This window comes from Mytilus californianus, unplaced genomic scaffold (assembly GCF_021869535.1).
Source record: "Mytilus californianus isolate M0D057914Y unplaced genomic scaffold, xbMytCali1.0.p SCAF_11, whole genome shotgun sequence".
NCBI classification, from domain to species: Eukaryota; Metazoa; Mollusca; class Bivalvia; order Mytilida; family Mytilidae; genus Mytilus; species Mytilus californianus.
In genome coordinates, this window is record NW_026262593.1 from 11,697,072 (window position 1) to 11,723,860 (window position 26,789).

The following is a 26,789-nucleotide window of genomic DNA, read 5'->3' on the forward strand; positions in this document are numbered from 1 at the left end:
TCAAAAAATCTATCGAGAGTACTCGGAATACTGAAGGCTAGTTCAATCATTATTTACAGTTCATTTTAATTTAATGTAAAAACGTCATAGGTAGTCTGAGAAAAGATCATGCACAATGTCCCAATATAAGCATGGAAACTTGTAATAAATAATATGAAACTAACGATTCCCTCAAATTTTGTTTGATACTTTGATTTGTATATTCATAATCCCTCAGGCTAACAATCAAACAGTAATTTTGAACACCTGTTGAACATAAAATTGTGTGTCTTCATGTACAAATGAGGTGTTTTGATAAATGTAAGCTTTCTTTTATTTATATTTTGTTTAATGTGATTTAACATAATGTTTGAATTTGATGTACAAAAAATGTAATTACATAAAAAGTAAAGTAACAAAAATACCGAACTCCAAGGAAAATTCAAAACGGAAAGTCCTTTAACAAATGGCAAAATCAAAAGCTCAAACACTACAAACGAATGGAAAACAACTGTCATATTCCTACTTGGTACAGGCATTTCCTCATGTGGAAAATGATCCTGATGCACGGAAGTGAATACCAAGATATTTGTATCTATTTACACATTCAAGCAACACATTTTTAATCTTAAATATATGATGGATATGTAAGCCTGCCTTGTTGAATATCAATACTTTTGGTTTTTTTGTATTTACATTAAGACACCAATCATTACAATATTGATCAAGTAAATCAAGTTTCTTTTGAAGTCCTTCCGGAGAACTTGATAGTAAAATAATGTCGTCTGCATACATTAAACAATGAACAGAACGGTTGTTCAAGCTTATAGTATCATCAATAGTCTGCAGGTATTTTGGTAAATCATTAATAAAAATATTAAAAAGATTAGGACTATGGTTATCGCCTTGTTTAACACCACGCTTGACACCATAACTTTCTGTTAAGTTATTATTTATCTTTATGCATGATTGCTCAATGCATACATTTTCTTTACAATGTTATAGAATAGAGATCCGACACCTATTTCCAAGAGTTTCAATTTAATACCAGTGTCATATGCTTTTTGAAAATCAACAAAGCAGGCATACAGTCTTCCATTACCTGAACTACAATACTTATCAATAATGGTTTTCAAAACAAACATATGGTCAGAAGTTCTTGCTTTCTTTTTAAAACCAATTTGACACTCATCTATAATATTAAATTTAATTAAAAATTTGTCAAGACGTGAATTTAAAACACAATTAAATAGTTTGCCTATCGAGCTTGTAATTGTCAATCCACGATAGTTGTTCGGATCATGAATATCATGTGCTTTATGTAATGGTGTTATGTAACCCTCTGCCCAGCTTGTAGGGTATATTCCTGAGCTTATATAGGCATTAAATAGCTTCTTAAAACATTTTAAGAGAGCTGACTGACTACATTTTATCATGTTATTTGTGATTTTATCCAAACCTGGAGATTTGTTCTTTTTAATCTTTATTATGGCATCTGCAATAACACTCTCAGGTATTGGAAAATCAAGCTCGTTGAAACATTTTACATTTTCCAAGCTTTTTTAAATATATTATAAATTCACATTAAACTTGAGTTCATCGTTCGTGTGACACAAATCAGTCATCGCTTTTGCATTCATGATACTTTCATCGTTTATTGTATATGGATGTATTGTCCTTTAGGGTATCATGTTTTGAGGGTCAATTCGAATTTTAACAGAACTGTTCCTTAGGGCACTGCATCAATAATCATTTTGGTTAGCACTCAAACCTCCCCGAAAAGTTTGGGAATAACGTGATTGAATTCAGGTGATAAATATAACGGTTTTTTTACGAGTTGATCCATAAAATACCAAAACATAGTGAAGTTTACTAGGGGGCTCGATCACGTAACCTCTCCCTTTGGATTCATCAATGGCTAGGGGTTTCAAAGCCGGTATTTGCTCACCCTTTACTCCGAAATGTTTGAATAACCAAATCGATTTCAAATTTTGATATATTTAAACGCTGATTAGTATATATAAACAGTTTGATATCAGTTCAAATAAGAGTTTTCAAATCTATTTTCTATGTGTAAGTGTTGGTTTTTTTTTTACATTATTTAAAAGCATAAACAACATGCTCACAGACTTTTGATTCTTTGTTCTGTGACAACTGTCGGATAGGTTTTCAGACAGAGAATCGATTAGAAAACTTCTAATAAATGCAAACATGGCAGACAGAAAATTAATTATCATGGTATATTACATGATTTTCTTTGTATCGAGTAGAGGAATGGGACAAAGTTGTGATGATAAACTGTGTGACAGTGTACATTTTCCGTTACTGGATAACATGAATGCACCGTTAGTAGCCAATCTGGATTTTTCAAAGTTTTCTTCGCGGTTGAAAATATACATCGATGACGAAATAAAGAAAGGAATTGAAACTGCAGTGAAGGTTCTTGTATCAAATTTAACACAGGAAAAACTTGCTGATGTTATCAAAAGGATGGATAGTCATATGGAAGAGAAACTGAAAATGTTAGAAGCGAGATTGGTCAATGAATCAAAGATAATATCAGGTAACGATGAATGTGAAGTTGTCAGCCCGTAAGTAAGTGTGGCAGTCAAGTACATTATTCAACACTCTTGAATAACTACAAAATTCATAATTAAACTTACACATTTGAAAAACAGGGATGCGTAAATATGCTGAAACGTTAGGAGCTATATGGGTAAATTAGTGTGTATTTCATTTATTAGCACTAAGTCGATCCTGCGTCTGGTAGACTGTTAGTCCCCGAGGGTATCATCAGCTCAGTAGTCAGTACTTCGATACTGGCTTGATTTATAAAATATCTTTGTTTACGATTCTCCGTTCATAAATTAAGAAATCATTAAGAAACTTAGGTTTCAACTCCCTCAGGCAAAGTTGACTTTAGATGAATTATATTAATCTGTTTGGGTCTTTTTTGATCATTTATTGCTTCTAACCTTTCAGCGTATTTATGCATCCCTGGCTTTCAAATTGTTAAGTTTGAGCGGTAGCGTTCCTAATGAAGGTAAATCCAGAAAAGCTATTCAAACGCACAGGATCTATAATGTGTTTATTTCATGTACTAGCACTGGCTCGATCCGCTCCTGGTGTACTGTAAGCCCCCGAAGGTATCATCAGTTCTGGAGGCAGTACTTCGGTACTGGCATAATTTATAATGAACACCTATTTGAAATTCACCGTTCATGAAATCATTAAGAAACTTATGTGTTAATTCCCTTAGGCAAAGTTGACCTGAGATGAAATTAGTTATTCTGTCCTTTTTGGTCAGATAACTCCTAACGTTTCAGTGTATTTACTCATCTTTGACTTTCAAATGTTAAGTTTGAGTTTTTCTGACGGAGTTAAATCTAGTTAAGCTTTTATTAAAAAAAATTATGAAAATATAAATTTCTTTATTCTTATTTTTAACATTTATTTGTTTAGGTTTGAGCGTTCCTGATGAATGTAAATAACGAAAAATGTAGCACGAAACTTAAAGGTCTGTCACTCGGTTCAGGAGCAGTAACGACTATAAAAGTGGGACAAAAGAACTAATGAACAGACGGAAAAAGACGGACAGACTCCCCCATGACTATATAGCACCTGCTTTGAAATGTGGGGCCTAAAAAGGAGAATAGTTACTGTTTATCCATAAATATCCCCCTTTTAGACTTAGGTTACTAAGGTTAAACGTCTGGATAAAAGAACATACTTAAAATGAATGAATTAAAAAAAAGAAAAATGATCAATCAATGGAAATAAAATGTTAGTGTCACTTCCTCCCGTTAAGACGTTATTGATTTGAAAACTTCATCATTTTTTTTATAACTCTACGACCACTGGTAGTACAAAATTAAGAAAAGTCATCCACAAAATATGTATAATCCAATTGCAGATGGTATATTCCAATTACGAAATTGTTACAGAAAAAAGTGAAAATGTTTATCAATCCACGTGGTTCAAGTTGTACCATGTACCTTCCACCATATGCGATTCTAACAAAACCAGTTGAATGTGTGTTAACGTCATCTATTCCAAGATGATGAAAATAATGACATGGTTTTGGTTGCCAATGAGACAACTATCCACCAACAATGAGTCACGCCATATAGTACGCAACAAAGTGCCGTTATGACAAAATATAAAACAATTTACACGATCTGACTTCTGCTAAACACTCATCAAAGTTACTAGGCTTATATATTGGTACGCCAGACGCACGTTTCGTTAACATAAGACTCTTCGGTGGCGATCAAACAAAACAGCTTAAAGACCAAATCTAATAAGAATAGTCGAAGATCACTGGAAACCGTAAATTCCGATGACGAGTGCTTTATAAGACTGAGTAATCTATGGTTTATGGTAGAAACACCGAATCATTCGAATAATTCAACATTTCATTAACAGTAGATTTACAGCAAATGCATATATCAATGATTTTTTTCATGTCAACACAAAAGTCTTGATTACTTGACTGATTTTAAAAACTAGTTTAAGCTGATACCTTATACTTTGTAAATACTGACGCGCGTTTGATCGACAAAACAACCATCGAATCAAGATTGGTTTTTGAAGGACATATCAAAAACGAAGTTGAGAAAAAAGTAAAAAAACAAAAATACCGAACTCCAAGGAAAATTCAAAACAGAAAGTCCCTTAACAATTGGCAAAATCAAAAGCTCAAACACATCAAAGGAATGGAAAATAACTGTCATATTCCTGACTTGGTACATGCATTTTCTTATGTAGAAAATGGTGGACTAAACCTGGTTTTAAAGCTAGCTAAGCCTCTCACTTGCATTAAAAACCAAAAAAAAGCTATGCAAAAAACGACGAAGTCAATCTGTGGCTGGAGTTAAAAGAACTTTAGTGCTTCGAACAATTCGACATTTCATAAACAGTTAATTTACAGCAATGAACATTGGCAATCATACCACATCTCCTTTATATGTCAATAGAACAGTCAAACAATTTAAAAGAAAGACAAATATGGCAGACAGCTACCAACGAGAGGATCCGGACATGGACAGACAAGTACATGACGTGGAAAAATTATTAACAAAAATAACGAACTCCAAGGTAAATTCAAAATTGGGGACGTCGATACAATTGGCAACCATTAACATGTGTGTCAATACAGAACCCTCCCCTAATCTGAAACTGTAATGTAACAGCAATACTAAAGAAAAGACTGTATAACTATGTTAGACCTCAACCCTACCCTAACCTGAGACTGTAGTGTAATAGCAAAACTTAAGAACAGACGGTAAAACTCTATGTTCCAGCTTACCCATACCCTAACCTGTGAATGTAGCTGAAGAACACCTAATATAACAACACTATCAAAAGTACACTAGATTCCCGTTGAAATCGAATGAGATCATTAAGAAAACCAAGAAATAAAAATACAACAAAATTTAACTCAAACTGTGCACCGGGTATCCTGTTTACAGCACCATTTGTTGCAAGAAGGGATCAGCGATCAACTGCTGGTAAGTGTAGTGGCCAACACTTTTGTCCTATTCGAGCGTAGCGATTGGGACATTATAGTAGCAGAAACGGCCACTGCCTCATTCATGTAAAGAGCGTCAGTTCAGCCAACTATAGAATAGATAATGGAAACGGGGAATGCGTCAAAGAGACAACAAGCATATTTAAATCACATATAATGCAGAAATGCAGCTTATGTGTTCCTCTACTAGTTTTGAGTTTTTCTTTATTATCCAAAAGCAAAATAGTGGAACATATCTAAACAGATTCATTTGGTAATCCATATAACATGTATAAAAATTGTTTCCTCCGTGATAATCTTGAACATAAAAGCCAAATATTGAATAACAGACACTACAATTTTTTAGTGTTTGGTTGTGGTCTGATATTAATGATGGCTGTCATTATGGAACACAGCTTAACATAGAACACTATGGGAAAAAAACCCATAGAACACTTTTTTGTCAGAAAACACTGTCTACTATCCACACTGATCTGTGTCCACACTTGTTTTTATACAAAAAGTTCTTGCGTTTTGTACAAGTTGATAGGAAAGGTAATTATATACGAAAAAGATAAAATGATATTGCATTGACATATTAAAAATACAAGATATAATACATAACTTACATTACATTGAAGAAATATATGAAGTGTAAACTATAGATAATTATTTTATTTTCTTAATTTCTTTTGATAAAACCAATTTCGAGTTTACATTAATAAAATTTGTCAAAATCTATCCATTGTTTTATAATATAAGCAGTCATTGATTAAACAGTTAGGCTAACCCAAAAACATTTGTCTGGTCTCATTCATTTAGTATACTGGTATACATACATTGTATACAAGTGACCGAACAGAACTGAACATCATTTTTTTCTACAATCAACAATAATACTGCTTTCAGCAATCTAAAAGATCAAAACAAAAAAAAGTTTTTTTAACATATACATGTATTGATAAAATGACATATTTGATGGATACTTTTTCCGTTAATTTTTAAAAATTGCAGAATCATAGTATATAAAAGAGAGGCGGAAGATAGCAAAGTGATATTCAACCTCATAAGTCAAAAACGACTTGACAATACTACGGGAGAAAACAAAAAACGACCATAAGAAAAAACCAACAGTATACAAAACACAACATAGAAATCGAAAGACTGAGTAACACAAACCCCATCAAACACCGGTGAATGATTTCAGGTGCTCCGGAAGGGTAAGCAGATATAACTAAAGGAATTACATCCCTTTCATTTTCAAATTCAAGTTACGGGCGGTCGATATGTAAAAATATACAATTGATGTAAATGTTACGTGGGTTTGCTTTTCTTTGTATAGATAACAAGGAAGCAGTGGCACCAACAGACATTGGATTTCATGCTGAGCTGTCCAACACAATTACTTTAAGCTCCACACAAACACTGAACTTCGAACGAGTCATTACAAACATTGGTAATGGGTACAACAATCACACTGGAATGTTCACTGCTACTGACAATGGACTTTACTTCTTCATGGCATCATTCATACCGGAGGGTTCAAGCAGAGCACACTTAGAAATGATTAAAAACAGCGTCGTTATTGCGCGTGGGAGAGCACATGGATCTGGATCAATGCAAGCAGTGGTAAAATTAATGACGGGCGATGTCGTGAGATGTCGTCACTGGTCAGGTAGTGGTACAGAAACTGTGTATAAGAATTTTTCCTTCTTCTCTGGATATCTTATTAACTGAAGTGCATGTATGTCAATAGGTGAATATTATTGTAATAAAGAAATGTTGTTTATACATTGTATATGTTTGTTAAAATAGCAAATACATACTTATGATAAAAAAAATCTTATTATAATTTACGGGAAACTATTGCTTTATATTTGAAGTTATAACAACATTAATTAATTTACAAATTCTATAATACCAAATAGATTTCAAAAGACAAATAATGTCTTATAAGAAGTTAATCACTCATCCACAATAAACACTTTCTTTGCTTTATCAATACAGGATTAATACAACTGAACTATAACAATTTGCGACGAGGAAAATATAATGTATCAAATAGCATTAGAAAAAAATAAAAATTGCTTATATTATTTTTGACAATAAAAGTATACAAGTGCATTGACTGGTCAAGGTTTAACAAAGCTTCAATTCATATTTTCTTTCAAATCTTTTTATAATGCATTATATCGTTTGTACACTCCAATTGTTGATATTGAAGTATTCTAGACAAAACAAATAATCAGTAATTGTATTAAATATAGAAAAATGAATAGAAAAATGCAATGAAACTTTGCAATTCAAAATTACAGAAATGAATAAGTTAAGTAGATGTGTATATTATAATACAACCTTACATTTCGGCCTAAATTTGGGACCTTACCATATTTGTAACTATTATTCTACCATAATCTTATGAGTTTTTCACAATTAATTGTGACAGTTGCAAATACAACTATTGGTACAACAAACGATACAAATTTCCTTGTCACGATAGAATGGTTGAGCATCGGGGACATCAACTTCATTACCTCTCGCAATAAAATAGTATTTAGAAAAACTTAGCATATTTATTTTATAAGTTTATAGGTTCGTGTTGCTCAGTCTATAGTTTTCTGTGTTGTGTTTTGTGTACTCTTATTTGTCTTATCGTCGTTTTTTGTTTTTTTGCCATGGCGTTGTCAGTTTGTTTTCGACTTATGAGTTTGGATATCCCTTTGGTATTTTTCGCCTATCTTTTACAGAGTATCTCATTTTTATTTCACTCGATTGTTATTTTCTCAACATATGTAAATATTCTAAATAGAAACACTTAGGGAAAAGAAAGCAAAAGGAAAATTATAATAAAAAGAATATCAGCAAATGTAAAGGTAAATTCAAAAAGGGTGAAGTCCATAAAAACTGACAAAATCAAACGTTAGACGTTATCAACCAACGATACGAATTGTAAAAAACTGTCATATTCATGACTTGGTACATGCATTTTTCAGATATATGTTTATATGAATATTTCTTTTAAATTTGTCTTACAATGTGTGTAATTTATGTTTATATATCAATAACTGTTTGGTGGAAACAATATCTGTTTAGCTATATTGTACAAGGAAACCTAATTCTTTTGTTAATTTATCATTTATATACAAATATACGAAAATTTACGACAAAAGAGACGACTTTTCATTCCCTATTGTTAATTTTCCTTTTTTAGACGGCGGTGTTCCTTTGGCTCCATCATACGGTGTTTATATATCCCAACTTGTTCGTTATGCCCGTGTGTGTATTGATGTCATAGATTTTAACGAACGTAATCAATGCATCACTGGTAAATTATTAAGTCAGGGATTTCGTTACCATAAATTACGTAAAACATTTACTAAATTCTTTCATAGATACAAAGATTTGATTAGTAAATTTGGCTGTACCTGTAGAAAACTGATTAAAAACGGTATTTCACATCCTAAATTTTACGGTAATATTGTACTTAAAGCGCGGAAATCACTATGTGATCCGTGTAAACTCATCGAACCTTTAAACAAACTTATTAGTAAAGGTTATCTTAACAATGTTGTAATTAGATCTTTGAATATAGTTTACATTGGCACTAGTATCGATTTTGTCATCAGCAACTTAAAACATAACTAAAGTTGTATTCTTTTCAAACGGGATGTATAAAGACACACCCACGTTCATTTTGATCTATAAAGAGGTTAAACTCCTAACTATCCTACTGCCTGTCGATACATTTATGTTTTGGCATTGCACAAGTCATGTCTTCTTTGACTGTCCATGACGTTAAAATACTAAATCCCAGGGATGTGTTTTAGTTGATTTTAGTCTCTGTTTAAAGTAATTGCAAATGGCTGATATTTTTGTTCGAGCATATTGTTTTTCTTTAATTGTTTAACATTTCATAGCGGTATAACATGTTACTTTTATTATTCTTCCCTTAGTTTATTTATTTTGTATTTACATTGTATCATAGGTCAAATTTATTTGTTCAGTGTATGTTCGCTGGTGTTAATATGTCCTTTGATTGAGTAAAGCTTTTTCAGTTGATATTTTATAGTGTGTCTTTCTATGTTGTGATGTTACACTATTGTTTCAGAAAAAGGGTGAAGGTTTGGTACCATTAAAACGTTAAAACCCGCTGCATTTGTTTGCACCTGTCCTATTTGATGTGGTTCATAAGTGTTTATCGTTTCTCGTTTTTTATAAAGATTAGACCGTTGGTTTTCCCGTTTGAATGGTTTTACACTAGTAATTTTTGGGGCCCTTTTTAGCTTTGCTGTTCGGTGTGAGCCAAGGCTCCGTGTTGAAGACCGTACTTTGACCTATAATGGTTTACTTTTATAAATTTTGACTTGGATGGAGAGTTGTCTCATTGGCACTCATACCACATCTTCTTATATCTATAAAATCTTAAACAAATATGATTGATGTGAATTTGACATGTCTTTTGAACAAAGAGGAAGGAAACTATTCGTAAATTTAAAAGTAATACCAATTAGTTAATAAGAAATGTATCAGTTCAAGGGACCGTACGAGGATGGTAATCCGTTTCCTCATGATTTATTACGAGCGTTACTTAGTACATATAATAAAGAAACGAACAATCATTATTTTATAAACTTATGATATTGTTAGTGCTGGAGGCTCAAATGACTTCTTATAGGTTTAAATCAAGCATTGCTTTCGTTGTCGGTGCAAATGTGTTAAGGCGAAAGCAGTTGACCAATTTTTCAATCCCATCAATCGGTTAAGAAGAGACAGATCAAGATAACAAACACAAATTGAGACAATCGCAAGAACTCACAACGGATCGAAACTGGGTGTGACGATAGGGAAAGCGTCTCCTGCTTTATATAAAAAAAAAGGAGATGAGGTATGATTGCCAATGAGACAACTTTCCACCAAAGTTCAAATAAAGTGGATGTTAGCAATTATAGGCAACCGTATGGCCTTCAACAATGAGAAAAACCCATACCGTATAGTCGACTATAAAAGGCCCCGACATGAAAAATATGAAAAAATTCAATTGAAAAAACTAACGGCCTAATTTATACAAAACAATTTACGAAAACCAAATATGACAGACATGAATCAACGACAATCACTGAACTATACGCTCCTGACTTGGGACAGGCAAATATAGAATGTGGCGGGGTTAAACATGTTTGTGAGCGCTCAACCCTCCCCCTAATCTAGGACAGTGGTGTAATAGCACGACTAAAGAATAAACTATAAAAATCGGTTGAAAAAGGCTTAACTCATGAGATCGATACAAAGCAGAAAAACAAAATCATAAACACAGAGCGGACGTGGCAGGGTATTTCTCCATCCCTGATCCCTGACAACAAAAAGGACACTAAGTACAGATCTGAGAGTACTCGCAGTTACTGGCAGCTAGCTCAAAGCCAATAGCAACTAATAAATAAATTCATGTATATAAGACTGAAATATCAATCAGTACATATCCAACATCAAATGGATTTAGTGTAGAGACGTCATTAACAGTCAGAGAAAAACATGACCTTGTGCAATGCCAAAATACAGGTATCGACAGATAGTAGTTCCGGTAAAGTGCATATATGTATGCATGCATCATCTACCATACAAATCCACACAGTCAATGCACGACTTTATTTTAAAATCAAAGCATCGTCGGTGCTGAAATCCAGCCAATTGTTTAGATAATTGGACATTTTTTTCTGATCTCATTTGCAAGATTTTTCTTCATACCAACTCCTGTCAGACATTTCAAGATAACCATCATAACTTGAGATAAGTGATTTTTTGCCAAAATGAAAATTTGTGTTCAAAACACAATTGCTATTTTTTTTAGAGAGACGATGTCAAAGAACAATCTAAAATAATAAATAATTATACAAAACAGGATTGAAACGTAGAACGCCTTTTAAGTATTATTACATTTAAACATTACTAGAGTATTTTCCTTTTTAAAATCACTCCTTTCAGCTCATGAAATTCGGAGGAAAAGTGTACTTCTGATGATAATCAAAGTAAATGAAATCATTGATGGATATTAAAACAGGAAGGGTTCGGTGCATAATTTCAAATCATATTCTCAGGTATGGTAGTGAACCAAAAAAAACTTGATAATCACTATTGCATTACGTTTAGACGGACAGACTCGTTTCTTTTAAAATTTAGTAGATAAAACAAGCTGATCTCCCAAAATTTACTGTAAGAGGTTGCTTTTGGGAGTATTTCTATTTTCAAATATATGTATACTTTTTTTCAAAGTCATCTTAGGTTTTTTTTACTGCTTTATATCAAATCAATATATTTAATGCATGTGTGTTATATATCAACTTTATGGGTCATTATTTCAGAACTTAATAGTTTACTTGATATGGATACATATATAGCATGTTCAATGTATCTTTCAGTAATAAATAAAGGCGACAGTAGTTTATCGATATTCAAATCTGGTAAATGAGATTAAGAAGAGACAAATCATGGTAACAAACAAAAACTGAATGTATCGCATGATTATTAATTCCCTTGAAACCGTCGTTAAAGTATCCTCTTTTAACAAAGTGTTGGTGATATATAGGAATCACTATATCCGTTTTTCTGAAAATTTACTAAGGATACCAGGGTTATGATTTGATACGCCAGACACGAGTTTCTCGATTTAAACTAAACTTTTCTCCTTCTGTCCATGGGCACTGGAAATTTTTTATTAGCATTTTTTCAATTTTACCCGGTATAAAATTCTTTACACCCCTGATTACACCAAGATGACTAATACTACTTTTCCCAAGATTCATTATATGGTAATACATCCTCCCTCACTCCTCCTAAACTGTTGAATTGATATGTGAGAAAACGTTTTATACAGTTGTAAAACTGAAGATGTGCTTAGAGAAAATAAAGCCAGTTAAAAAAAGAGGCGGAAAATACTCTCAAGTCAAATTGACAACGAGATGGCAGAAAACGTAAAACTACTACAGTCTACAAAACACAAAATAGAAAAATCAGACTGAGCAACACGAACCCATCTATAAACGGGGGGAGTCTCTTGTGATCCGGAAGGGTCGGAGGATAAGGCATCTCTTTAATTAAAATGAAAACAGAAACTTAGTAATATGTAAATTAAAATATGACGTTCAACAGGTGTTTGATGGTTCGTTGCACGATTCCTGTAAGGGAAGTGTCGCTTGCAGTAGCTTATACAAATTCCTGGATATTTTGATAATACTGAACTCCCTCTTATTTGTTATATTTACAAGAAATATACCCGACAATTTGTGTTTAATTATAGCCAAGTCTGTAAAGATGTTAATATCAGTGAAAATACATCCCCGTCATGTAATTGTAGTAATTCCGAATACACTTATGGCCCCATTTCCCATGTTATAATAGGAGACCTTAACATCGTTCGCGACCGAGAGTTAAAATCATTCCTCAGTAAAGGACCTAAATATCGTCCCCCGTCAATTATTAATTGGAATGAGTGTCGTAATATCATCAACGACTCACTTCGTGATTACTGTTTGAAATGGATAAAACGGAAAAAAGCTGACAAAAAATCTTTGGACTCTTTTTTTAATTCAGTTATGAAGATAGTTGATATACGTATACAACATTTTAAAGAACATTTTACTCTTAACAACAACCATAAAAATCCTATTTCTCGTATCAAACATAAACTAAAAGAACTAGCCAAGGAATTTGTTTTTTGTCAAGGCTGATAAAGCTGCTAATAATATCATTATAGTTTGACGTAAATTTTACATTGAGGTTCTGCAAAAGGAAATCACGAATTCACCAACATTCCAACTGACTTCATTTACAGAAAACGATATCTGTAACAAACATAAACTATTAGCTACTTCTTTACAAGCAGAACCAAATACAATGAAAGTCCCAACTATGTATTGGCTTCCGAAGCTACACAAATCACCTTACAAATATAGATTTATTTCGTCTTCAAGTCATTGTTTCACTACTAAATTGTCTATTCTACTTACTAGTACACTTGGTACAATAAAAAACCTGATAATAAATTGTTCAAATAAGGCCTTTGAAAATAGTGGAATTAACTACTTTTGGAGTGTCAAAAACTCGTTGGAAGTACTTGATAAATTGCATGCATATATTGGTGATTTTGAATCTGTTCAAAGTTTTGATTTTTCTACCCTATATACCACTTTGCCTCATATTTTTATTAAGAAAAAATTCACACACCTAATTAAATGGGCATTTAAAAAGTCGGAATGCGAATACATATGTTCAAACTCTTTTAGGTCATTTTTTAGTAGCAACAAACAAAAGAACTATGTCAATTGGACATGCTTTGATACTATATCTGCTCTTGAATTTTTACTTGATAACATTTTTGTTCGCTTTGGAGATTCCGTATATCGTCAAGTTATCGGAATTCCAATGGGGACTAACTGTGCACCACTTATTGCGGACCTGTTTTTGTATTGTTATGAGTTACAATTTATGACTAAAATCAGCAAAGACCCATCGAACAACATCTGATACAAAAATTTAACAATACTTTTAGATATTTGAATGATATATTGGCTCTCAATAATGACGACTTCAGTATGTATACTAAAGAAATTTATCCTGTTGAACTTACTTTAAATAAAGCTAATGCTAACAATGACCACTGTCCTTTCCTCGATCTTGATATCTATATCATTACCGGGAAGCTTAATACAAAAATTTATGATAAAAGAGATGATTTTTCATTTCCTATCGTTAATTATCCATTTTTAGATGGTGACGTTCCCTTGTCACCATCTTATGGTGTTTATATATCTCAACTTGTACGATTCGCTGTGTATGTAACAAAGTATTAGATTGTAGCGAGAGAAATTTATGTATTACTGAAAAATTATTACACCACGGTTTTCGATATCATAAACTAGTCAAAACATTTACTAAATTTTATCATCGGTATAAGGACATCATTCGTAAATATAACTCAACATGTAGACATCTTATACGTTCGGGTATTTCACATCCAATCTTTTATGGTAATATTCTTTACAAAGCACAAAAATGTCAGTATTCACCTCAAAAGCTAACAAAACCTTTAAACAGACTTATTAAGAAGGGATATAGTTACGATACTGTTGTCAGGTCATTAAAGATTGCATATTTTGGCTTTAATATTGATTCACTTATAGGGTCTTTGCATCGGAATTAAACATATTTATTCTAAAAACAAGTTGTTGGCATGACACGGGTTATGTTCTTCTCATATATTTTATGATGGTATAATACTAAACCCCTAACAGGAGGGATTGTGCCTGATATTCAAATGATGAAGACATAATCTTTCAATCAGTTTAATTGAGGTCTGGAGCTGGCATGTCAGTAACTGCTAGTAGTCTGTTGTTATCTATGTATTATTGTCATTTTGTTTATTTTCTTTTGTTTCCTATTCTGACATCGGACTCGGACTTCTCTTATACTGAGTTTTACTGTACGTACTGTTGTGCGTTTGTTTTTTCTACATTGGCTAGAGGTATAGGGGGAGGGTTGAGATCTCAAAAAAACATGTTTAACCCCGCCGCATTTTTGCGCCTGTCCCAAGTCAGGAGCCTCTGGCCTTTGTTAGTCTTGTATCTTTTTCAATTTTAGTTTCTTGTGTATAATTTTGAGTTTAGTATGACGTCCATTATCACTGAACTAGTATACATATTTGTTTAGGGGCCAGCTGAAGGACGCCTCCGGGTGCGGGAGTTTCTCGCTGCATTGAAGACCAATTGGTGGCCTTCGGCTGTTGTCTGCTCTATGGTCGGGTTGTTGTCTCTTTGACACATTCCCCATTTCCATTCTCAATTTTATCTTCATTTCTCAGTCAGAACTTGTTTTGTTTCGAGACCACATCCTTGTTATTAAATAGTGTGAACATGCAGGACTGTAACGTATTAAATAAGATATGTACTAGTATACACCATACGATGGAACAGAGGGCATGTTACTACTTAGAAATGGGAAGTTGACAATTGAAAAATTAAAATCATCACATTGGTCAGATATTCTAGTGTGAAGTCGTCCAGCTGTGTCAATATCGAGGAAAATGTCAAGAAAAGCCAACTAGTTTCGGTACTTACCATAATCTGAATTTTACTGAGATATATGAGATGCAAGCACTCGCTGGAATGTGGGCTTTTTGGTGACATGACTTCAAAAAGGCACTGGTAATTCAAATAAAAGATCTATGCCTTTTTGTCTTTGAAAAGGCTCTGTATGAGTACAAAAACAAATGCAAATCGGCCAGTAGGGGTGCACAATTAGTATCAATTGGATTATCAACTGTCTGAAGAAATATCAATACTCATTACTCAACAAATATGCTGTATATCAAAAAGTCTAGCTATTCATCATATCATCTTCGGTGTATTTGTTATTGGAATCAATGTGGTTCTTCACAAAGTAAGATTTTTCATGAATTCACTAAAGGAATTTATTTCTTTGATTCCAATTTTTGTAGAAAAAAAATACTGACACAGAGATATGTCTCGGCTTTACTTAATTTTGATTGTATAAAGCAAATGTTTAAATCTAAATTATAATACTGTAACATGTAAACTACGCATAACATTCAGTCAATACAACATGAGACTACTATATGTTATAGTATTCTCAGATACAACTGCCTATCAAATACCTTTGACGGTTTGACCTATCATAAGTGTTTCCCTTTAAACTTTAGACCTCACAAACTTAAGATGTAAACCATGCAAAAATTTTAAAATCAACAAGCATTCTGAGAGTATTGCATGGCAATAAATAGTCCCCTACCAGTCAAAAATTCATTACTTTTTTTACTGGAACAAAATGCTATCTTAATCTATAACTTGTCATGGTGTAAACTATATACCAATTATCAAGTCAATATCTTGAAGCATGACGAAAAAAAGTGCGAAAAACTGATTATTTAAGTTAATTTTCAAAGTCCAAGGACCATAACTCTGCACAAAATTATCAGACGGAACAAAATTCAAATTTGATCTGTAACTTGTCATGATTAAACAATACACCAAATATCAAATCAAGCATGAAGAAAAAAAGTGTGACACAACATTAGTGGTTCCCCTTAAGCTGAGCTATCACAAATTATGCAAAAGTTTTAAATTCAAAAGATCGTGAAAGTAGAGGTAGGACCAAAAACAAATCAATGGAAATGAGAGGTACCAATCCTTATACAACTGCTCACCAAATATCACTGACCTACCACTAGTGAGTCCCCTTAACCTGACTTAATCACAAACTTGAATATGTAGGCTAAGCAAAAGTTTCAAATTCAATAAACAATTACTGAAGGGGCAGGGCCAAATATTCTCCATTGCAATTAGATTGGCCAATTCTCATCAAAAGTGATTGAACTACTACTCGTGATTATCCTTAAACTGACCTAATCACAAACATATTAACTAAGTCATAAGACCAAGATCAGGAGGCAGGTCTAAATATTTTCCATAGAAATGTAATGTGCCAATGCTTATACAACTGCACACCAAATATCAATGACCTACCACTTGTAGTTCCCCTTTAACTAAACAAATCACAAATAATTCTCCATTGCTGGTGTTAACGTTGTATGATATTTTTATACGGTTTTCAATTTTTAACAACCCCCTCCCTGTTGTTATAGTCTACCTTTTTCATTGGCCAGAGGTTTTTTCAAACAGACTGTTATAGTAATAAAACGTCTAAACTAAACCATAAAATATTTTATTGTGGTTCATCACAAAGTCTTCTCATATATAAATATAAGTAAAAAATACATCTTTATTTACAAAGAAGAGCAATTATATAAACAAACTTCAATGATAAAAAACTGTATCTCAAATTTATCACCTTGTATAAAATGAATTCACCGACTCTAAAACAAATATAGATATAAATAATGTAGCCAATTTAAAATCTTACATTGATAGCTATTAGGGCAACATCAAATTATTTACTAGTTCTTCTTTACTAGTTCTTCTTATAACAGCTGTTATATAAATACTGTAAATTTCCGAAATTATTGTAATGTTTTTTATAATAGAGAATATTGGAATTGGGTGTATAAAGCAATAATAAGAGCTTGCATTCTGATATCTGATACATATATCTTTACATATGCAGATTTTCCTGAAATCGCAATAAATAATCTTGCATTTTTGTCCATTCACCAAAAATCGCAATAATTTATGAATTTACAGTAATCAAATGTAGCATTAAAAAAAGGGGGGGGGGGGGGCAAAATAAAACTTAAATCAGCTACTGATAAATACTTCGGCAAATGTTCTTCTGTAAAATGTTTAGAAAGCAGTTGTAACAATCCTTTGATAAACATGCTTGTACTATTTAAAATAAGAATTTTTATATTTTTAATCTAAAGAAAACAAAGATCTGTCTTATGGGAATGTGGTTTAATATTAAAAAAAAAAGATATCTCCATCAATGACTGTATAAAATCTTAACATGACATTTATTTAAAAGTTTCCAAAGCACCAAGCACTACAATATAACTTTACATTATAAATTGTTTTCACTCATACTGTCAAACATCCTCTTTTTGAAAGCACAGAGTATCAATAAAAATAAATTATCAGTAGTACAAATATAATTTAAGTACAATTTGAATAAAATTCTACATACAGTTTGGCAAATAAAAATTAAAAGCATCTAGCTTGTACCAGGCAATAGCAGACTATTTGACCCGCAACACAGAGGGAAAGATTAGGCATCATAGAAATTTAAAATGTACCTCGAAGTTAAATATCTGAACACCTCCTAGTCTTAATAAGTTCCACACAACAATGGCATAGACTTGAAAACCATTATAACTTATAATACAAAGACAAATATAGTATTGAATCACCTGTGTACAACAAGCTTGTATTTGTATGTGAGACAATAATGAAATTTTTTGAATGCTTATCCTAATTTCCATTGCCAGTTACTGAGGAACATAGGCATAGTCTTGGCTGTCAGGTGTTTCTGGTTCACTGCCCATCTGGGACCGTCGCTGTTGTTTCCTGAGGCACTTTGGACACTGTTTACCTTCTGTTTTACAAGTTTTATGGAAGACTGATTTACACTGTTTACACTGAAATATAAAAATAAATCTCACTATAACAAATGCTGACCTTCCAATGATTATTGCATACCGGGTACAAGATCAGAAATGAGGCAATTAAATATCACTTAATGTATGATCATGATTTCCTTGTGCACATGTTGTGGTGGCATTAAAAAAAGTATATTCGGCAGATAACTGTTTCTTATTTTAAACTTGGCCTATGTAAAAACATAGTTTATACTGTTGAAAATAAATTGAGTTTACCTAGCAACAATTAGCGGAGCTAAGTAAAGAAACATTTGCGAAAGTAAAATCAAGTTTTAAGTAGGCCAACCTTAAAATAAATTACAACTACTATTGCAAGTACCACAAAATTATTTGCATTAATGTTGTCCATACATTGTGATAAATTATTCAGTTTGTACTTGCATTTGCCCTATATTTGGGAGTGCCAACGCAATCTGAAATTTGCTCAAAATATATGTATTTTTCATAAAAACTATCAAAAGTGCCTATTACACGACTACATTTATTGTGACGTCATTGATTGCAAACTATGCATTTCTTATTTTGCAATACCTCAAATTAGAGACAGACAAAAATTGAAATCTTAAATAAAAGGTTAAAATTGCAGTAATTATTGTACAAGGCCCTTATTTGGCAAAACCTTTTAGAATTTTTGGCCCTCAATGATGTACAACTTTGTACTTTATTTGACCTTTTAACGATTTTTTATGCAGGCTTCATTGATGAATCTTTTGAAGATGAAACGTGTGTCTGACATACAAAACTATAAGCCTGGTATCTTTGATGAATTTTTTTTATCACCATTTCTTTTTGGTCAATATTTGTAGAATTTGTTTGTACTTGCCAAAACTAATAGCAATTCTAAAATGAAGACATATGCTAAAGTAAACCTTCAAATGTCCATTTCTAGTAAATTGTTTTGTCTCCTTGAGATTCACACAACATTTCTGTATATTCGAAAAAGTATAAATAACATACATTGAAATTAATATTCAATAATCAAATATATTGTTCAATAAATTTCAGATCTTACCCTGATGGTAGATTCTACTTCAAAAGGGTAGATAACTTTTGTCTGATTACACAGTTCGCATATATAACCTTTCTGGCTACAGAGACGACACTCGTACACATGCTTTATAGCAAACTTTATAACTTTCTTTAGACTGTTCAGCAGAGTTCCTGAAGGCACTTGAAGAAAATCCTGTAATAAATATTCATGGAAATAGATCTTGAATAAATAGGTAAAATGATGAATTTTTAATACTCTTCTGCTATAAAATGCATGACACGGGTTATGTTCTTCTCATATATTTTATGACGGTATAATACTAAACCCCTAACAGGAGGGATTGTGCCTGATATTCATATGATGAAGACATAATCTTTCAATCAGTTTAATTGAGGTCTGGAGCTGGCATGTCAGTAACTGCTAGTAGTCTGTTGTTATTTATGTATAATTGTCATTTTGTTTATTTTCTTTTGTTTCCTATTCTGACATCGGACTCGGACTTCTCTTAAACTGAGTTTTACTGTGCGTACTGTTGTACGTTTGTTTTTTCTACATTGGCTAGAGGTATAGGGGGAGGGTTGAGAACTCAAAAAACATGTTTAACCCCGTCGCATTTTTGCGCCTGTCCCAAGTCAGGAGCCTCTGGCCTTTGTTAGTCTTGTATCATTTTTAGTTTTAGTTTCTTGTGTATAATTTGGAGTTTAGTATGACGTCCATTATTACTGAACTAGTATACATATTTGTTTAGGGGCCAGCTGAAGGACGCCTCCGGGTGCGGGAGTTTCTCGCTGTATTGAAGACCAATTGGTGGCCTTCGGCTGTTGTCTGCTCTATGGTCGGGTTGTTGTCTCTTTGACACATTCCCCATTTCCATTCTCAATTTTAAGAAGTTGTACATTGAGTTAGTTCTGACTTATCAAACAACTACTAAGGTTTCAGATAGTATGGAATTAACAGAATAAGCTTGGCACCATATATCATGAAGCTTTGACTTGTAGTGTGGATTAAAATAAGACAAAAAATTAGTACATATGTGCATGATATTGTAAAGATTTTTTGACAAACAGGAAGTAGAAAACTGAAGGAAATGAAATCATTTTATAAATAAGCTACGACTAGCAGTTGCTGAGATAAGTATGATAGAAATCTGTTTCAGACAAACAGACAGACAGAGGTAATCTAATATCCCCCTTTTCCTTTGCAGCAGGGATGTTACAATACCATACAGGAAATTAACAGCACAGAATTTTTTTAGGTTTTTTAATATATGGCATAGAAGTCATCCATGAAAAACATTTCTTCAACTAAGATCCAAAAGGAAGTAACATTTGTTTGAAAGAGGCCAGATATGATGCATAAGGTATAATGATTCCTATCTCTGAAGCATCCTTAATTTGATTGGTTAATTGGTTATACCATATACTTTTCTACTTTGAAAAAGCCATTTTAAATTGTATGAAATTTTTCTTATCAGTTTTTATGTTAGTTAGTGCAGTATAATAATATTAGAATTAAAACATGCATGAATAATGCTATATTTTGTTCGTTTATATACTGTACTGTATGACTTTCAAATTGGTATTTGCTGTTTCTCCATTAAGAGCCTAGAAAGCATTTAGGGATTAGGGATTAGACAGGTTGACTCAAGAGACAGAATAATGGTACGGTCACTTGTCTTCCAAAGTTTGTTTCTTGGGGGTAGTACATGTCACTCGGTGTATCAGTTTAGTTCAAATGGAGGTATATCATCTTTAACTAACATATAATGTTGTTCCTGTATATTTGCTTCTAGGTGGTAAGAAGTCATCAATCAATCAATAACTCAGAGGTTGTTTTTGTGGGAGATTTTTAAACAATAAATCCCATATATATTAAATTTAAAGGGACATACACACACACACACACACAAACACAAATAAAGTATCAGAATATTAAGGTAAGTAAATATTTTAAATTACTTATAATATGTAAAATACCAGTATAATACATAAAAATATCCCAGATGGAAGAATGAAAGAACAGAGAAACAAAACAAGATTTATTTATCAGCAAAATACTCTGATATTAATGTCATTGAATTGTGTTGTCAATTTCCGTTGTATAAAGAACATGTGTGTCTTAAGGGAGACAAACATGTCTCTGACTTCATTGTATCCCCCAATCATAAACTAATTATCAATAAACTTTATCTGCAATTGGATTAATTAAGAATAAAATTTCTCCTTTCTTAATTTATGGATGTCAATTTTTAGACCCTATTCAGAAAATTAACATACAAGTCTTTTAACTTTTGTTCAGATAGTGAGCTTCATTTCAGGCTTACAACTAGTAAATTTAAGAAAAAACAAAGTTTTCTCCTGATATAATATGACTGCTTAAACAAAATGTTGAGAAGCTATCTTTAGCTTTTATTGTTTTGAGTTTTTACGGTTTTGTATTTTGATTAAATCTTTGACAATTTCATCATTTTGACGTTTTCAAAGATTGATTTTTGTTTGTTAAATGTCCGGTGATAAATTGTTTTTATGAAAAACCGTACTTACGCTGAGTGAATACAAATGAATATTCTCATACATATACTCTCTTGGCCATAGCGTCTGTCTGAATTCATCTGCTATAGATTGTTTACATGTAAACAAATATGTTTTTAAATAATATAACTGGGTTCTTAGAACCTACAAAATAAAACAAGTTATTCATAATGAAATAACTGAATATGGTAAAGAAATGAATTTGATAATCTACTAACTCAATATGAATATTGATACACATAGAGTTAAATTTACTCATAGCCTTGAAAGGCTTCGAGTCGGCAATTTACAGTTTGCCATAAAGTAAAGACACCTGTCTATTGTTTGTGTTGATCTACTATCTTTTGAGGTTGTTAGGTTGCTGTCTCGTTGACTTCAAATCTTCTATTATTCAAGAACACATTCTAATCTTATAGTACACACACTTAAACAAGTCAAACATTGTGTTTTATCCACCCATAGACATGCATGCAAGGGCCACCCCTTTTTAACAAGTACAAGATAAATAATTTCATACCAAAAGAGTAAAACAAATTATTATCAGTCATATCAAAACACTTCTACAAGTACAAATTTTAAAATACATGTACACTAATTAACTGTCATTTGGTAGAAGAAATCCCTGCTTTAATTTGGATCTATTTGAAATTTTAAATCTACTTGAAAATTATAGTTTCTTTCTCTAAATTAAAAACAGCATTGGTGATTCTTGACAAATTAGCAAATTTTTAAGGTCATTAGAATCATTTCCATTTTACAATGTTGCATGCCACAAATCATTCTTTTACATTTTTACAACCAGATATAAAATTTCATGTTGTTCAGGCTGTAAAAGTGATGCCACAGGTTCCTTTATGTCATGAAACTTGACAGTTGTTGGAAAAGAATGCCCTGACTTTCAAATCCTCAATAAATTATAGAAATCATGGAATAAATATTTCTAAACCCTTGTATTAGATAGGTGCTTACCCTGAGATCTTCCATTTCCTTCACATGTTCATAAAGTTTAGGATTGACTTTAGAAATGTCTATTTTTGTTTGATCCTCAGCATCCTGGAGAAATTTGAAATTACATTTAGCAACTGAAAATAAAAATAAGTTATTTCTTATGAAGCAAGAATCTTGCAATCACATTGGTTAATTAACTAGGTGTAAATAGCACCTCATCCCAACTTAACTATTTCTACCCAATAGTAAAAACTTAATAGATAACAACACACAGCAATATGAAATAGTACATTTACATAAATTTTCATGATCTAATGAATATTTTCATTTTTAAATAGTAATTTCATTTTTTTGCTTGTGAGTAAGTAAAAGGAAAGTAACTTTATCTATTTCATCTGCTAAGTTGATACCCAGGAAAGGCACTTTTAATAAACCACCTTTAGAGACAAATTTAAAATTTCACTTATTTTACTGTACTTGACACTCATCCATAGTTGACATTTCAAGTGCCTACCCTGGGTCACATGTATGTTATATGGGACAGCCCTGTCAGCATGGATAGAATATTAGAAACTTTTTATATAAATTGATGTTTTCTGAAGTCCCAATTGTGGACCACCATGGATGGAATATAATGGGGGCTAATTATCTGGATGTTTTCTGAGGTCCCAATTGTGGACCACCATGATTAGAATATAATAGGGGCTAATTAATGGATGTTTTCTGAAGTCCCAATTGTGGACCACCATAGATGGAATATAAGAGGTGCTAATTATCTGGATGTATTCTACAGTCCCAGTTGTGGACCACAATGGATGGAATATAAGAGGGGCTAATTACCTGGATGTTTTCTGAAGTCCCAGTTGTGAACCACCATGAATGGAATATAATAGGGGCTAATTACCTGGGTGTTTTCTGAAGTCCCAGTTGTGGATCACCATGGATGGAATATAAGAGGGGCTAATTATCTGGATGTATTCTACAGTCCCAGTTGTGGACCACCATGGATGGAATATAAGAGGGGCTAATTACCTGGATGTTTTCTGAAGTCCCAGTTGTGGACCACAATGGATGGAATATAAGAGGGGCTAATTACCTGGATGTTTTCTGAAGTCCCAGTTGTGGACCACAATGGATGAAATATAAGAGGGGCTAATTACCTAGTTGTTTTCTGAAGTCCCAGTTGTGAATCAGCATGGCTGGAATGTAATGGGGGCTAATTATCTGGGTATTTTCTGAAGTCCCAGTTGTGAATCAGCATGGCTGGAAAATAAGAGGGGCTAATTACCTTGGTGTTTTCTGAAGTCCCAGGTGGACCACCATGGATGAAATATGAGAGGGGCTAATTACCTGGGTGTTTTCTGAAGTCCCAGTTGTGAATCAGCATGGCTGGAATGTAATACTCATCATTCTCATGGCATTCAAAACAATAGTACCCTGCATCAAATGTACAAACTCTGGGTTTACCATATACTGAAATTATTATATACTTTTCATTATTTTTTATGAACATGCCTTAAATGTATTTTTGCATTTTGAAGAGGAATAACAGAATCTTTACTATTATAACAGACTTTTTTTTATCACACAATGTTGTATTTAGCACTGACTACATGAAAGTCACCTTAACCTTGAACTCTGCACTAAAATTTAATAGGGTTCCTCTTTTTTACTGTATCTTCCATCCATAAAATTTTAATTTTAAAACAACAAAAGAAATTTGAGTTATTATTAAGGAATCAATCTTTATCAAAAAAATTCTATGTTTGGTAACCCTGAAATTTGACATATTGACCACAAAATTAAAAGGCATCTTTTCATTACCCCCATCTATCAACAATATAAGTTACCTATAATTAAGCAAAGGAAAGAATAAAATTCATCCAAAAAAAAAAAGCATTTGTTTCAAAGATTTTTGTATTGAGTAGCAATGATCTTCAGCTTTGAATTATTAAACCAAATATCAAAAAGATCCTACCTCTCCACTGTATCTTCTTTTGGTAAAAGTTTCATTTTTATTAAGTAAATAAACTCAAGATTTCATGTAAAAAATACTTGTTTTGCACCAACAGAGGGACAGAAAGACTAAACAAAACAAGAGGCTCTCAAGAGCCTAAATTGCTCACCTGTAATTTTTTGCTTAAATCTTTCATCAATGATTATTTTTGCTTTTTAATATATTTTAATGAATGACTTAAAAATTCCATTGAGATGTTCTTTGTATCTGTCATATTTTCTTCAAAAGCAAAGAAATACATTTTACCCCTATGTTCCATTTTAGCCATAGTGGCTATGTTTCTTGACGTACAAGAAAATAAAATACAAAATTTATACTAGATACTCTGAAACTCATTCAGCCCAAGTTTGGCTGAAATTGATTCAGCAGTTTCAAAGGAGAAGATTTTTTAAAGTAAGCAAACTAGATGAACAAATTGTGAAAAATTGTCTTTAAAGGGCAATAACTCCTTAAGGACACATTTGACAATTTTGGTCATATTAACTTATTTGTAGATCTTACTTTGCTGAACATGTTTGCTGTTCACAGTTTATCTTTATCATTAATAATATTCAAGATAATAACCAAAAACTGCAAAATTCCTTAAAATTACCAATTTAGTGGCAGCAACCCAACAATGGACTGTTAGATTCATCTGAAAATTTCATGGCTGATAGAACTGGGCCTAATGAACATTTTTACCTCTCATCAGATTTGCTCTAATTGCTTAAGTGTTTGAGATAAATTAGCAAAAAACTGCATTTTACCCCTATGTTCTAATTTTAGCCATGGCAGCCATGTTTTTTGACGAAACAATGAATAAAACACAAAAAAAATTCTAGATACCCTAAGGATCATTCAGCTTAAGTTTGGTTGGAATTGGTTCAGTAGTTTCAGAGGAGAAGATTTTTTAAAGTTAGAAAACATGATAAACAAATTGTGTAAAATTGTCCTGAAAGGGCAATACTCCTTAAGGGGTCAATTGACAAATTTGGTCATATACACTTATTTGTAGATCTTACTTTGCTGAACATATTTGCTGTTTACAGTTTATCTTTATCATTAATACTATTCAAGATAATAACCAATAAAATGCTCCGTAGGGCGCAGCTTGAATCGACCGCAGAGGTCGAACCCTGAACAGTTGGGGCAAGTATGGACACAACATTCAAGCTTGATACAGCTCTGAATTTGGATTGTGATTAAATATTTGACAGAGCATAGGTTTCTGACACAGAATGAATGTGGTCTAAGAACTTAAAAATTTTAAATTGGACATTCACCTTATATGGTCCAATATCCAAAATCTAAATACATGGTTAGATTCAGCATATCAAAGAACCCCAAGAATTCAATTTTTGATGAAATCAAACAAAGTTTAATTTTGGACCCTTTTGACCTCAATGTGGACAAAGTTGATAACGGGGCCCAAAAATCAAAAATCTAAATACATGGTTAGATTCAGCATATCAAAGAACCCCATATATTCAATTTTTGTTGAAATCAAACAAAGTTTAATTTTGGACCCCGATTTGGACCAACTTGAAAACTGGGCCCATAATCAAAAATCTAAATACATGTTTAGATTTAGCATATCAAAGAATCCTAAGAATTCAATTTTTGTTAAAATCAAACTAAGTTTAATTTTGGACCCTTTGGACCTTAATGTAGACCAATTTGAAAACGGAACCAAAAATTAAGAATCTAAATACACGGTT

General features: G+C 32.4%; 2 protein-coding genes across 3 annotated transcripts in view; one reads left to right on the forward strand and one right to left on the reverse strand.

The window, feature by feature from the left end:
- The first annotated feature begins 2,183 nt into the window (after nucleotides 1-2,183).
- Nucleotides 2,184-7,273, forward strand: LOC127720958 (complement C1q-like protein 2). Its single transcript, XM_052227685.1, has 2 exons — nucleotides 2,184-2,542; nucleotides 6,831-7,273. Exons 1-2 carry the CDS (start codon nucleotides 2,191-2,193, stop codon nucleotides 7,223-7,225), a joined length of 747 nt encoding a protein of 248 aa, XP_052083645.1. The 5' UTR covers nucleotides 2,184-2,190; the 3' UTR covers nucleotides 7,226-7,273.
- Nucleotides 7,274-18,414: 11,141 nt separating this feature from the next.
- LOC127719558 (uncharacterized) overlaps nucleotides 18,415-26,789 on the reverse strand; it is a 42,922-nt gene continuing 34,547 nt past the window's right edge. For both annotated transcript variants that reach the window (XM_052225775.1, XM_052225776.1), the window contains 5 exons: nucleotides 24,426-24,548; nucleotides 23,097-23,209; nucleotides 22,140-22,271; nucleotides 19,618-19,788; nucleotides 18,415-18,584 (listed from right to left, as the gene is read on the reverse strand). In XM_052225775.1, coding sequence (XP_052081735.1) covers nucleotides 18,435-18,584; nucleotides 19,618-19,788; nucleotides 22,140-22,271; nucleotides 23,097-23,209; nucleotides 24,426-24,548 — 689 coding nt within the window. In that variant the 3' untranslated portion in view covers nucleotides 18,415-18,434. The remainder of the gene's footprint in view (nucleotides 18,585-19,617; nucleotides 19,789-22,139; nucleotides 22,272-23,096; nucleotides 23,210-24,425; nucleotides 24,549-26,789) is intronic.

Bases quoted from the DNA above. Each gene is read 5' to 3' on its own strand.
- LOC127720958 (XM_052227685.1), top strand. From the start codon at position 2,191: ATGGCAGACAGAAAATTAATTATCATGGTATATTACATGATTTTCTTT. The intron at 2,543-6,830 runs GTAACGATGAAT...TTCTTTGTATAG, and splicing joins TGAATCAAAGATAATATCAG to ATAACAAGGAAGCAGTGGCA.